This window comes from Trichosurus vulpecula, chromosome 1 (genome assembly GCF_011100635.1).
Source record: "Trichosurus vulpecula isolate mTriVul1 chromosome 1, mTriVul1.pri, whole genome shotgun sequence".
Lineage (NCBI taxonomy): Eukaryota > Metazoa > Chordata > Mammalia > Diprotodontia > Phalangeridae > Trichosurus > Trichosurus vulpecula.
Genome location: NC_050573.1, coordinates 92,633,193 through 92,645,560, shown reverse-complemented (window position 1 = coordinate 92,645,560; position 12,368 = coordinate 92,633,193). Strand labels below are relative to the sequence as shown.

The 12,368-nt window shown below is 41.2% G+C and overlaps 1 protein-coding gene across 2 annotated transcripts in view; it reads right to left on the bottom strand.

Annotated features, from left to right (window-relative positions):
* The window catches only part of TRAPPC9 (trafficking protein particle complex 9), a 1,018,418-nt gene that overhangs the window by 5,574 nt on the left and 1,000,476 nt on the right, over positions 1-12,368 (bottom strand). For both annotated transcript variants that reach the window (XM_036742028.1, XM_036742029.1), the window contains one exon: positions 700-923. In XM_036742028.1, coding sequence (XP_036597923.1) covers positions 700-923 — 224 coding nt within the window. The remainder of the gene's footprint in view (positions 1-699; positions 924-12,368) is intronic.

Sequence of the window (12,368 nt, the reverse complement as noted above, 5' to 3'; positions counted from 1 at the left end):
GGATAGCACTTAGTTCTATACTTACTGAGACCTCAAAAGGAACAGTACAGGAACATGTTGTTATGTGACCTTGAAGACTGGTCTCCCACAGCCAAGATCCAAAACTTCTTTCTGCAGTCATTTTTTTTCATCTTCCTAGTCTATTCTGGTTGCATGGCAGCAACATGTGGTGTCCTTTCCTCTTGGTCTCTCTTTGACCTCCCCTTGCTAGAGTTTTTGTTCTTCACTTTTCATTTTCAGGTACCAGTGCCTCAGCATTGGCAGTGATCCATTTTAGGGGCCAAAAAGCTTTCTGAGAGACAGGACTTTGTACAAACTTGTGGAAAGGGCTTTCATCTCATTAGTCTAGCAACATACCTGGCTTTAAAAAAGGCTTCTTCGAGAAAATGAAAAATAATGAGGCTGGGCTTGAGCTGTAGATGACTACCTTCTGCATCAGGCACTAGATTTGATTAGATGACCTCAGAGGCTCCTTCCAACTCAAACATTATATGATTCAGTGCCTCTGTGATTCTAAAATTCTACAGTTCTGGGATTATAAAATTCCAAGGTTCTATGACTGAAAAATTCTATGAGTCTTGGATTATAAAATTCTATGCATAAGAAGATGAGAATTCAGAACTAGACAGAGCCATGGAGGAGCACTGAGCCTAGAATTTTTTTTTCCTTTCTGTTTTTAAACAGAACAAACCAACTCACCGAGTCAATGTAAAAGGTGTTGGAGCCCACGAAGGTGATGGCATCCTGAAGCTCATAGTTGTGCACACCATTCTGGTAGTCTTGATAGGGAATCACTGTGAGGGCAAAGGGTCCCACATTTCGCTTGCTCCAGTTGGTTAGCCGTACTTCAAGTGGGATGGGGTCACCGACTCGGCAGTCTGCCACAACATCACAGTCACACAGCTGTCCATCCACCAGCACATCTGGAAGGCAAGATGAGAAAACCACCAGTGGGTGAATAGCTGCATGAACGCAAATCAGGACAGCTTTACTGAGTAATTACTGTGTACCTAGCCATATGCTATGTGCTGGGGTGCGAGATATGTGAGAGGGAGGGCAGAATCAGAGGATTAGAAGAGATAGTTCAGGACTTCCATCCATTTGGAAGAACAAATTTTAATATATGTCAAGCAGAGTACAATCACATATCACAGGTGTCAAAGGAAAACAACAATGGTATCTTACTTTTATATAACACTTTACAGTTTTTAAAGCATTCCCACATTCATTGTCTTATTCTATTTTTCTAAAAAATATTGATTTTATTGCATTTTCATGACAAGCCTGTGAGGTAATTCATGGCGACAGTGCACCCCCAGAAGAGATATGAAAATTATACTCCTGTGTGCTGTCCACCAGAGGTTTGAGCCTTTATTGGATATATGACTTGACTTACTGAAAAACAGACCCATAAAATCACATTAAAATATGTACAGTTATAAAATTTTTCATCAAAAAGTAGTTCTTCTACATTTACCATTACTTTCCAAACTATAACCCTGTGTGGTGGCTAGTGCAACAATCATATGCTATTAAACAAACAAAACCCCTAGATCTATGATTTCACTGGCACAGGGAAGGCCTGATGAGGAATCGCCTTCTACCCATATGGATCAGCAGGAGTTCTGCAACTTTGAGTTAGGTGGAGATGCCTTGGGCACCTAGAAGTTAAGTGATTTACTCAGTGGCACATAGCTATTATTTATCAGAGGCAGGACACTGAACTTGGGTCTTCCTGGCTTAAAGCCTGATTCTTCTTACTATCCTATAGTGCTGATGATCCCCATTGCAAAGATGAAGAAACAGGGGCCATGAGAAGTGTCTTGCTCAAGGTCGTGTAGCAAGTAAGTATGGTGATAATAAATACTTGTACTATTGTGGGGGCAATGAAGATAATGCAGGTCAGTTGCTCTTTAACCAAAATGTACTATAAACATCTGCAATCATATGAACTACTATTGAGTCTAAGTAGAATAGCCCAGAGAGGGAGAAGATACAAGGGCATTGGGTCCTTGGAGGAAGATAAGCCAAAACTTCACCCACTTCACAAGTTTGTTGAGCCCTGGCCCCATTTCCTACCTCTAATGCTTATATTTCAATGCTTATGTCTGAGAGTAAAATGTTTTAAGATCCCATTGGTGATGGGCTCCAAACTGAATTCCAGGGTAACCAGGGAAGCAGAGAATGAACTTCATTTTTTTACTTTAATCTACTCAGAAAATGCAGCCTTTTCCAATAAGAATCATTTCACTTCTCATTTTTCATGACACTGACTTTGTATGGCATTTAGATAAGGCTTGGACTCAATACCTGGATCTGCCTTCTTTCTACTCTCATGACTACAGCTCTAATTCAGGTATCATTTCCTCTCAATTCACTCAATTATTATGATACCTTCCTAATCTGTCTCTAACTGCTCTTTTCTAATCCATTCCTTATAGCACCACCTGAGTTATGCTGGTGTGGAGGCCACTGTTCGGACCCAGCGTCTTCAGCGGTACCCCACCGCCTACAAGAAGGAGAAAATGCAAATTCCTTTGTCTGGCATTCAGTTTTTTCTACGATCTGACTCCATGCTTACTTTATACCACTGCACTTCTGGTACTCTCTGTTCAGGCCATCTGGACTATCAGATATTCTTTGATCTTACTCTGCCCTCTCCAGCCTTGGTGCATTTTCAGCACATAGTACCCCCCCCCGGGGATGGACTTCTTCCACATTAAGCCCCTGGCATGGACTCCCTCCAATCACTACCTCTTGAAGTCCTTCCCTTCTTTCAAAGTCCATCTTAGGGGCTGCATCCTTCAGGAGTTTTTCTCTAGTTCCCCCTCTTAGAAATGATTCCTCCCTGTCCAATTTCTCATAGCCTCTCCATGCACTTATAATATTCTGATTGCATTGTATTTCTTTTTTCGTGTCTCATCCTCATATCAGATTTCAAGTTCTGTGAAGGGTAGGGATTTTGCTGTTTTCTGTCTTTGTATTCCCCATGCTAAACACAGGCTCTTCAACATATCAGGTTCTGTAGTCAATGTTTGCTGACTTCTTTGTGGAACTGAATTCTCAAAATCTGTCCTTGTAAACTGAATGTCTTGCAGCCATGTCCAGTGTCCCAGCTTTCAATGACTTCCTTCTTAGTGCTGATCAGCTGGTAAACCCAAGAAAAATCAGAAATGGATCTTCTGTATGAAGTATTTTATTTTTACTGAGGCAGGAAAGTGGGTCACTGAACTTAATCTGAAGCAATAAAAAGCCTTTTGTTGCTTTGAAGGGTAAGCTTCAGTTATCTGGAAAAGCCTTGTTTTCTGACAGTGTTGAGTAAATGAGGTTTGACTGTGTTACATGTGAATGGGCTAATTTTATATTTGTTGACAGGTTGCTCTATAGTCACTCAAGTAATTTCTTACATTCATGCTCTGTTTTCCCACAGTCTCCTCTGGGGAAAAGAGGGAAAGCATCAGAGAATCCTAGGATCACAGAGCTGAAAGGGGCCTTAGTAGTCACCTAATCCTACCCCTTCCTGATGGACGATGGTTTCCACAACATCCTTGACCATGGCCACTCCATAAATGCTCGCTGACAGTGTTCTCAGAAAAGCAGCAGCTCAGGCTACGAATGATGATTAACCTTGTGTTGACACCCAGCTGTGGTGTCCCTGCCAGCATACCAGAATGAGAATGATCTTTGAACCCCAACTCCAAAAGCTGTACTCGGAGGGGGTGGGGGACTCAGAGTCTATGCAGGGATGGAGTTAATTACATTTGTGGCTTCTGCATCCAGAGCTCCTAGGAGGAAGTCAGGCCCTGCAAACACTCTGCAAATGGAATTGGCTTGCTTGGAATGAAACTGATTTTTGCTTATGTTATTTATAGATCTCCTTCAGCATTTCTTTCCCTGGAAGGAGGCTGGGAAGGGAAAGGCTATTAGGGCTATGTTAAAGTTGGTGTGGTGTAGTGACAAGTGTGTTGGATTCCAATCATGGTCCTGCTATTTGCTGCCTGGGTAACGTTAGGCAAGTCAGTTTGCCTCTCTAGGTCTCAGTTTCCTTGTCTGTAAAATGATTGGGCTGCATGACCTTTAAGGTTGCATCTATCTCTAGATTCTAAAATACTATCTTCTGGCCCAGGAGAATCTGGGGCTATCTTAACACTATATTAATCTGCCCCAGGGCTATGGTGGGGAGGCAGGCAAATATTAGTGCAAAACAGAGGAAATCAATGTTTTTATGTGCCAAATTGCCACACAATGTATATTTTATATATATATATATATATACACATACATATATATATATACATACATATATATATATATATATATACACACACACACACACACAATTTCATACTTAATTTCTTAGAGGGGAAAATATTAGTAGCAAAGAAATTTTCTCACTGAAGTACTATTCACAACAAGCAGATCTTCTAACTTCCCACCTGGGTTCCAGTTTGGGAAATGCTGCTCTAGCAGAAAGCACCCTGAACTTGTAAGCAGAAGCCTTGGCTTGGTGGCCTCAGCTTTACCACTTACCAGCTGTGTGACATTATTTACCACTCAAGTCCCTCCAGTAGTGTGGTTCAGGGGAAGAACACTGGATTTGTAGTCAGAGGACCTGGGTTTAAATTCTGACTCTGTTCCTTATTATCTGTGGTCTTTGGAAATAGACTTTCTTTCTCTAGGGTCTGTTTCTTTTTTTATTTTCTTTTTTAATGTTGAAGGAGGAGGGAGAGATTGGACTAAATGATCCTTTAGGTTCTACTTAGTTCTTTAATACTTTGGTGGATGCAAGTGTGGGCACTCCCTCCAGCAAAGAAGATCAAAAACCACCCAAGTCTTCTTTATCTGTGAAGCCTTGGTCTATGTCCTCTAGCAATTCCTCCACAAGGGGTCCACCTAACATTGGAGCGACCTTCCTCGAGATTTCTTGACACTGCATAGATATAAGTGGAGTGTGAAGACTGTCCACTCTTACACCATGCTCTCATAACAGGACCAGCACACATACTTTTTGGTAAAATACATATATGAAGATATCCTAAAGTATGTCACTTGTACAGTATAGTCTGCTTTCACCCACCATGAGCCTCCCCAATGCCCTTTGGGTGACCCAAAGCTTTAATTCTTCAGAAAACCTGGTATTCTCTGATTCTCAGCACCACCAGAAAAATACCGATGTTGAAAAGGTCCTGCTCTAGAACCAAAGTCTTTCTTGTTGAACCTTAGTTTTTTAATTTGTAAAGTGAGGATAATCATTGGACAGCCTACCACACGGTAGGGCTCACATGACATAATAGCTGTTAAAGCAGCAAATCTGTAAACATAAGTTGTGATATAAATATGAGATGCGGCGATGATGATATCACCCAGAAAGACAAGCCAATGTGACAGTCTGTGTGGGTGGGGTTGTACCGAGGTATCTTTTATACAGGAACCGTGTTTTGAACAGTGTGAAGAGGGGATCAAGGGCCACAGTGATGCCACTATCTGTACCTTGTTGTCATCAGATGATCAGACTGAATGATGACAATAACAACTCGCATTTATACATTGCTTTAAGGTTTGAAAAGTACTTTATAGAACACCATCTCATTTGAACAAACACAGATAGTGTTTGCTTGAAAATCTTGGAAAGGCCTAAAATTCGTAGCTATAAAAGTTACAGTTCTTCATTTTTGTTTAGTAATTTATAGTTGCAGAAAGACCCCAACAAATTGGAGCATTTATAGAGAAGGGTAACCAGGACGGTGAGAGGGCTGGAGACCAGGCAACATGAGGACAGATTGAAGAAACTGGAGATGTTTAGCCTGGAAAAGAGATTTATTGGGGGACATGGCAAATTTCTTTAAGTATCTGATGGGTTCACAGAAGAGAGATCAGCTTTATTTTGCTTGGCCCCAGAGGGTACAACTAGGATGAGTAATGGGTGGAATCTGGTAGAGAGGCTGATTAAGACTATGTAAAGGAAAAAAAATCTTCCTAATGATCAGACCTGTCTGAAAGTGGAATGGGCTGCCATTCCAGGGAGATGGTATATCATTAAAGGTCTTTGGGTGGTGTCTAGATAACCACTAAGAGGCAATGATATGATGATGATGATGGTGATGATGATGAAAGCAACAACAATAATGTCTGCATTTTTGCAGTATTTTAAGGTTTACAAAGCACTTTGCCAATATCATCTCATTTTGTTCTCATAACCACCTTGGGAGGTAGGCACTATTATTATCACATTTTATAAATCAGGAAACTGAAGTAGACAGAGGAAGTGACTTGCCTACTGTCACACAGCTAATAAGTTTCTGAAGCCAAGTCTGAATTCAGGTCTTCTTGTCTCTAGGCCCAGTACTTTATCCTCTGTGTTACTTAGATAATGTAAAGGGGATTCCTTATAAACTATGACTCTGAGGTCCCTTTCTTCTTTGCTATCTTGATTCTAGTCTTCTAAATCCATCATTTTATTTGACTCTCACTGCCATTCAGTGAGAGAACATAAAGTAGAGTTTCTTATTGTCTCAGAGAGGTGAGGTAAGTTGGACAATGTGATACAGTAGCAGGGTCTAGGGAAAATGACCATTTTTTAAAAAAAAAAATCTGATTTTATTTTAAAGGAAAAAAGCCCCACCTCTTTCAGATGCGCTGTTAAATATTAACTTGACAGACTAAATGCGGAATTAAAAAGCCAAGTCCTAGAGAAGGCAGTATAAGCCTCCAGGGCTTTTCAGTACAGGTACTCTTATCCTAGGGAAAACTGTCCTGTCCTACCCTGACCAACAGACTGATAATGAAAGCCACCTCACTCTGAGGGATCTCAAATTGTAATGTCTTCTCTAGGTTTATGCTTGTGTCTTTCAAATCAGAAGCAGACTCTGAGATCTTTCCATTCCAGACAGAGCAAGTTGATCTTATAGGAGAGCTTGGCTAATTCCTTGTGTTCAAATAACCAAAAGACAGGTACTACAACTGTTGTTATATACAGATGAAAGAAACTGAGGCTGAGATGGGCTGTGACTCTAAAATCATAGAATTTTAGAGGTGGAAGGGACCTTAGAGGTCAATCCAGCAGAAACAGCTTTCATGAGCTCATTAGGAATCCCCTTTATAGCATCTCTGACAATCTTCTAGCTTGAAAACCTCCAGTAAAGCTCTCTAACTCTCAAGGCAACTTCTTGGTTTGTTATAAAATTCTTCCTTGTGTTGATACAGAACCTGCCTCTTTCTGATTTGCCCTACACTAGTCCTAAGGCTACCCTCTGGAGATGTGCAGAGAACATCTAACCCCTCTTCCACGTGCTTGACAAGAGGCTCCAAAAACTTCTCGAATCATGAAAAAGTGTGAGGAATATGCCATCATTTCTACTTCAAGTCAGTGTTACTACTCCCTCTGCCAATGGGGCCATGATGGGCATACGCCTTAGGAAAACTTACTAGACGGACAACAGATCTGAGAGAAATAAATCAAACCTCAGTTAGCCATAAATCTCATTGCAGGATGGATTAGGAGCAGTCGAGTAACAGTTCATTTAACTAGGCCAATTAACCATCTTCAGACACACAGTGAGAGAACATCAGAAGCCTAAAATTTATCTACAACACCATCAAATGCAAACTTTAAATACCCTTATTTTCATTCCTTTGTTCTTGAATCTCTCTAGGCACAAATGAGTTCTTCTTCCTCCCACCTCACACAATGCTTATATCTTTGCTATGCATTTATTTTGTTCTATTTTAAATTACTTGTGTCCATGTCCTGTCCTTCAATTACAATTGTATGCTCTGTGAGGGCAGGGAGCTTGCTCTATTTAACCCTATCATTTCCACACATACAAATGGTCCTACCTATTGTCCTTTGCCATAATCAAACCATACCTGCATTCAGTTCTGGACATCACATTTTAAGAAGGATATTGACCAGCTGGAGTGTGACAAGGGTGGTGGCGGGGTGACAAGCTTGGTGAAGAGGCTAGACAACATGATATTTAAGGTATTGATAAAAGGGAAAGCAACACAGCATGTAAGGAGCACTGACTCTTGAGACAGAGGACTTGGGATCCAATCTCGTCTCTATGAGTCACTTAGCTTTCTCTGTAAAATGAGGTTGTTGGCTTCTCTTGTCTGTGGTTGCAGAACTGTGACAATCAGAACTGATGGCAGTAGATAGAGAATAAGAAGAGCTTACTGGTAGGGTGCTGAAGTTTGAACTGCTGGGGCTACCTGGGCATTGTGATTCTTCTCAATGATTGAGAAATGAATGAGCTCAAAGCCCCCACCTTCCTTCCTTCCTACTTGGTATGGAAAGGAAGAGACAGAAGGAGAAACAGAGGTCTATCTGTCCCTCATGACTGCTAGCCAAAAGCAACCAGTGCTTACTTATTTCATTTATTTCTGACCATACCCTTCTGCATTCTTATATATGTCAATGCGTCTGATAAATACAAAATCTGGCAGTCATCTAAAAGAAATGAGGGGGTTGGACTGAATGGTCTCTAACAGCATTTAAATCTAACACCCATGATTTTATGTTTAGTTTGAAGAGGAGAAGAGAAGACTTAAGGATGACATGATAACTGTCTCAAGTGTCTGAAGTGCTGCCATAGAATAGAGAGATGACATTTCTTCTGTTTAGTGCCAGAGGACAGAACTAAGAGTAATGAAGGCACAGGGAGGAAGATTTCAGCTGTCCCTAAATGGAATGGCTGCCTTAGAAAGGAGCACTTTTGTGACGACTGGTTAGGGACGTTCTGTGGTGGATCAACTCAGTCTCAGGATGGACTTGATGACCTCAGGGAATCTTTCTAATTCTAATTTCTAATTCTAAAATTCTGTGGATATGAAATATTGTGTTTCTCACTTCAATGATCCCTTTGATTTCACAACTTTCAACTCTGAGTCAGCAGACCCTTGTTCTAATCCTGACACGGCCACTATTTGCCCCACTAAATGTTCTGAGAATTCCTGATTCCAGGCTGAGGAAGGAGGCCCGAGAGGAGAGCTTACCCGATTTCCAGTCCCCCTTCTTTAGCTCATTCCCAATGTTTTATGTACTTTCTTCCCTAAACAAACCTGTTCCTTCTTTTCCCTCTTCATAGCTGCTCCCCTTTTCTGACTCCTCCAGCAGGTAGCAGGTAGTACCTCTTTTCATTCTCTGAATGGAGGCTTCAGATTCATTGCACACACACACACACACACACACACACACACACACACACACACACACATCCACACGCGAGCCTTGCTCTATTTGTTTGGCCATCTGAGCTTGCCAGTGTGTGTGTTTTTTTTTAAATTGTAAATTCAATTCAAACAAAAGACAGACATGATAGCTGTCAGCTTTAGGTGTCTCCCAGGGATGGTCACCGTGCAAATGCTGAATTAGTGTTCTCGCTGTCCTTGGCTCCCGTCAGACAGCTTCGTGCACAGAGCAGCTCCTCTGGCCCAGCCGAACACCTGCCCTTTGTACTGGGAGACAAGGGCTTTAACAAGCTCACTCCACAGCAACCACAAATACTGTCAACAGAGTCAGTGAGCTGGTCATAATTGAGCATCAGCCCCAGGATTTAACTCTTTGCATAAACATAACACTAATAATAATAACTTACATATCTAGGGCAGTTTACAAAGCATTTTCACAGCCATTATCTCATTTGATCTATGTTCTAATGTTCCTTTCAGTGCTGACATTCTATGATTCTATGGGCTAAACTGTGAGCCTAAGAAACAAATGCCATTCACTCTTTATTCAAATGACTTAGCAGGTAGTAGAGCTTGATCACTAGTACCTGACAATAGATGTAGAAATCAACAAAGAATGCAATGTGATTGATGGCCACTAAATGTTTCTTTCCTAAAAAGATGCTTTCAAAGGTGCTGGATGGGGTGGGAATCAAGAAAGGAGTGTAGCCTCAGGCAATAGATGGAAACAAATGCCCAAGGTAGGTCGAGACATTCTTGTGACCTACCATAATCTCAGAGCATAAACAAGAGGGGTCCCTTCCAGTTCTAACATGCTATGTTCCATGATCCTATATGGAGAAATCATCAGACAAATCCAAGAGTTGGAAGGAACTTCTGAGGACTTCTAATACAATCTAACACAAATTTAATAATACTGATTGGGAATACTCAGTACAGCATCCCACATGAGTGATCATCTTGTTGCTGCCTGATGATCCCTAGTGACCAGGAACTCACTACTTCTCAAGGTAACACAGCTGATGTGGGAATACTTTGATTGTTGGGAAGTTTTTCCTTTTACCAAGTGGAAATATGCCTTCCCATAATTTCTATTCATTGTTTCTCTTTCTGCCTCCTACCCAGTCTTCTTGGCTGGAAAGCTGGAAAGATTGAGAATAGGCCTAATTATATACTGCATGAGGATTGTTTGAGGACAAGCCCAGATAGGTTTGGAGAGGTTCATCACCAGGTTGGCCCCTAGCAGTGATCTTTTGGGTCTTGGTAACCTTCAGAGACCATTTACCAAGTTAAGGACTGGTTCTGATCTACATTGGTGAAGGGATCATCCATACAGATGAAACTATAGCTTCCTCAGGTATTGAAACATGTTGAATCACCTTCCCTAGACCTTCCTTAAGGCAAATGTTGGTTGGCCATCTCCTCTAGAGTGTCCATCATTTGGACAAATGGCAATGGGACATTTCTGGGGATGAAGACATGTTTCTTTTGCCATACTCATGCAGAATAGCTGGTTTCTCAAATTTGCCTCTGTCAGAAACTCTGACTTATCTTGACCCTTTCTCTTTGAATCTCTAGAGTATCGATCCACTAAGCCACAAAATTTCATATTTGTTTCTATGCCATCTTTCTTGTTTTCTAATCATTAAATATACTGTTACACTAACTATAATGAACATTAGTTGAGAGAGGGGGACTCTGTCTTCACCTTTCTTTAGGAAGGCAGCCAGGTACGATTTAGTGTAGGCATTGGGCAGGAAGTTAGGAGCCTGGGGCTGTGGTCTTAGTTCTGGCACTGGCTTGCAGTGTGATGTCAGGCAAGCCACTTCACGTTTTTAAGCCTCAGTCTCCACATCTGCAGGAAGAGAGGGTTGAATTCTATGATTCCGAGGTAACCTTTAGGAGTTAGAGCTGGAAGGAGCCTTGGAAATCATTCTAGTCTAACCCCCTTGAATTACAGATGGAAAAACTGAGGCCCAGAGTAAACTGTCTATGATCATATTCAGAGTAAGAAGCGACACGAGGATATGAATTTAAGTTCCCTAACTATAAAGTCAGTGCTCCTACGAGCAACTATGAGTCCCCTATGAGTGCTCAGTTAAGCGCCTAGCATGGAGAAAATGCTTAATAAATACTCAAGGAATATGCTAGAAATTGGTCACTACAGCCACCACATGTTTTGTCTCTTTCATTAGAACATAAGCGCCTTGAGGGCAGAGACCATTTTTCATTTTGTCTTTGTATCCCCAGAATTGAGGAGAGTGTCTGATACACAGTGAATGTTTAATAAATGCTTATTGATTGACAGATTAGTTTGGTGCTTTTTAGTGTGCCAGAAACACTTCACATTTATTACTGAATTTGATACTTAGAAAAATTTATGCATTTACTGGGACAGCTATCCAATCCAATTCCATTAGCATTTATTAAGTGTCTACTCTGTTCAAGGCTCTGTTAGGCACAAATGAAGATAAAATGAAAAACTCCTTATTCTTAAGGATCTCATATTCTGTATCTTACAGCAGAAGAAACTGAGGCTCAGAGAAAGCCAAGTGACTTGCCCAAAATCACAACCAGTCACCGTTAGATCTGGGATTCAGTCATGCATCTTTCTGACTCCAAGACCAATGCCCTTCTCATGCTACTACAGACATCACAAAGGTAACAACCTCGAATAATCCAATTCCTCTGGGGATCTGGCACTAGTTCCCTCCTCCACTGCTACAAATGGATTCCTCTGTATCACGCTCCTGGAGACTCTGCTCAGATTTCATGGCTAGGCCCAACGCTGTAAAGGTCATTTGATTCATCCTAACTTTTTTCCACCAAGGGAAAGAAAAGATGTCGATGGACTGAGAGAGCATAAACAGTTCAATAAGAAATAGATTTCACTTGAACTTTCTCAAGGAAATTCAAGATCTGCTCAATATCCAGTTCCTGACTTTGACACTAGCAATGTGACCCTGGGGACACAACTTCACGTACCTCCTCACCTCCTTACCCACCTTACAGAAGAGCCGTGAGAAAAGCACTTTGTAAATCTTACAGACCCGTTTAAATGGGAGCTGTTATTATCATTGTTATTCTTATGACATTCCCATTTTATCCTCTAGGGAAACCATTGGTTTTCCATGAGATAACAGCAAAGACTGCAGCTGGGACAATCTGTGATAATAAAC